Source organism: Salmo salar, chromosome ssa14 (assembly GCF_905237065.1).
Source record: "Salmo salar chromosome ssa14, Ssal_v3.1, whole genome shotgun sequence".
NCBI classification, from domain to species: domain Eukaryota; kingdom Metazoa; phylum Chordata; class Actinopteri; order Salmoniformes; family Salmonidae; genus Salmo; species Salmo salar.
Window position 1 is genome coordinate 42393985 of NC_059455.1, and position 2380 is coordinate 42396364.

At 41.3% G+C, this 2380-nt stretch overlaps 1 protein-coding gene across 2 annotated transcripts in view; it reads right to left on the minus strand.

The window, feature by feature from the left end:
• Positions 1–1558, minus strand: part of LOC106569569 (zinc finger E-box-binding homeobox 1) — a 114743-nt gene extending 113185 nt beyond the window's left edge. The window contains exon 1 of one of the 2 annotated variants that reach the window (XM_014141050.2): positions 1429–1558. In XM_014141050.2, the coding sequence (XP_013996525.1) occupies positions 1429–1486 (58 nt within the window). In that variant the 5' untranslated portion in view covers positions 1487–1558. Of the gene's footprint in view, positions 1398–1428 lie in introns of those variants that run through there. The other variant, XM_014141051.2, reaches the window with a different exon arrangement.
• Positions 1559–2380: the final 822 nt, after the last annotated feature.

Consider the following 2380-nt stretch of genomic DNA (forward strand, 5'->3'; position numbering starts at 1 on the left):
ATCTCACCACTCATATAACGGTATTTACCTAAAATAAGATTTTATTGGCTGGTAGGTTGAGTGAAAGTGAGGAAGATAGTTAGAACACAGGTAATAGGTTATCCAATGAGAGGAGGCTACTCTTTTCTGATTAAAATTTAAAGTCAAATCCAAGTTACAATAATCTGCAGACCATCTTCATAAATCAAGTGATTGATTTGGATACATCAGAAATATAAAATAGCTGTTCTGGGTTATTGTAGCTATAATGTTGTGAAATGTACTATGGTGTTTTGTGTATTTAGCAAACGGATAATCATTATCCTATTTGTGTTCCTGTTGCGCAATTGAACTATTTTCTTCACAATCAAATTAAATTAAAAAAATAATACAATTCCTTGCTCTCGCCTGGTGCTGTTGCTGCTGCTAAGCTAGATTCCTTTTAGAGACTGCAGCAGTTACTCACACACATTGGAAAGCTGTATGACGCCCATTTCTTTCCTGCATTGCTTGCACCACCCAGCATAACAGGTAAACTACTATCTTCCACAAATGAAAATCATCACAAATGATTCAAAAAGCTCTATTTTGAGGACTAAAACATATCACCTACCATGCCCAAAACAATGTTATGCTACCCAAAAAGCATACACCACGAGATGCCTGAGTGTAATATATTAAAATCTTAAGTTGACAAAGTGGCTAAATAAAACAACAATTTGTACAACACAGCTCTTACCTTTAAGCAAACCACGCGACAAACAATGTATCAAAAAAAGTGTTGCGGGCAGCTAACCGGAGGGGTTGTTATCCAAAACAACTCAACACAATCCCGAATAAAATATGTAGCTATTTATTTTAGATAATAATATAATGCAAGTCGAGAATGACATGCAATCAGTGACTCTACAAAAGCACATTGCTGAATATTCCATCACACTCAAATAACTCTGCTACCCGGTAGTAAAACAAGACCAACTATTAGCTATTATCGTTATCTACTCGTTATTTTCAGCACAAAATATCAGGTGGCTCAGCTTAACTGAACTGCATGGCTGGGGCAGCACGTTAGCAAGCTAGCCTGTTTAGCTGAGAAGTTTTTGTTGAGCAAAAAGGTAGCAAACATCACGATTTATTAGAACAAATATAAGACATTGCAGCTTGTGTATTGGAAAAACAAGGAGAAAAGTTAACCTCCAGTCCACGGGATGAGAGGCGAGTATAACGGTACGCTCGAGCAATGCACCGCTAGGCGGAGAGAGAAGCGAGACAGGTATAACGGTACACAGCACACTGGAATATAGGCTATTTACTACTTTCCAGCACTTGAAGTCCCTAAAACGTTGTTCAGAAAAGTCCCAAAGTCGACGAACAGAGTTAAATGAACACAAAAGTACGTAGTCCGTCTCACTGAATCGTTTCCCGTCGGTTTTACGGAGTTTGACTTACCGTTATTCCTCCTCGGGTTCGCCTGTTTTCTGCGCTTACACCTGGGGCCATCCGCCATGATCCTTTCGCTGTGTCTGAATGCTGCCGGAGCGAGTCAGCCCCCCCCCTCCCTCCCTCCCGTACCCCCTCCTCTCTCCACTCTACCTCCCTCCCTGAGCTGCACCTGGTTTACGACATTCTCTGCTTTACGACAACACCTTCCCCACTGCTCTCACCTCAGCGCGTTGTCAATCCCCCTACTGGCAGCACGTGAGTCCATCCCGAGCTTTTGATTAGGCCGGACACTAGCGTGTTTGCGCCTGTTGCCGAACAGATAGGATACATGGTCAAATAGATATGGCAAGTTGTTTTGATAACAGGTAACATTTTGACAGGTAATAGACAGTCCATTATTAGGCTGCCTGCTACTAGTATGAAGTTCACATTTGGAAAGGAGAAGCTCCTTCAAGCGACAGACAACCGTTCACGTGACAGAGCATTAACCTCTTAAAAGCCGGACTGTTGCTGCTGCACACGTAGACTACTCTATAACAGTTTTGTAAAAACACACACAAACACACACACACTTTTTTTGCACTAACTCTCCTGCACTGTCTCTATGCGCACACACACAGGACTCTATCCACATACTCACACATACTTACAGTGACACCCCAACACCCACACTCAGAGGCATCGTGCACACCAGAAAACAGGGAGCACAAAGAACATGAGGATGGCTGGGAGTTGGAAGTTGGAGAATTTAGCATTTTTTAAATACCTAAAACAGCGTTCTCTTGTAATTTAGAGCCAGAATCATTATGCTTAAAGGTGCAATATGCAGAAATTGCTCCTCCATTTTCTGGTTGTTAAACAAATAGTTTTGCCTAATTTCATTTAATGTGACAAAACAAGCAATGTACAGTGTAGAACTAATGTCATTGTACCATCTAAACCACTGAAATATATTTTC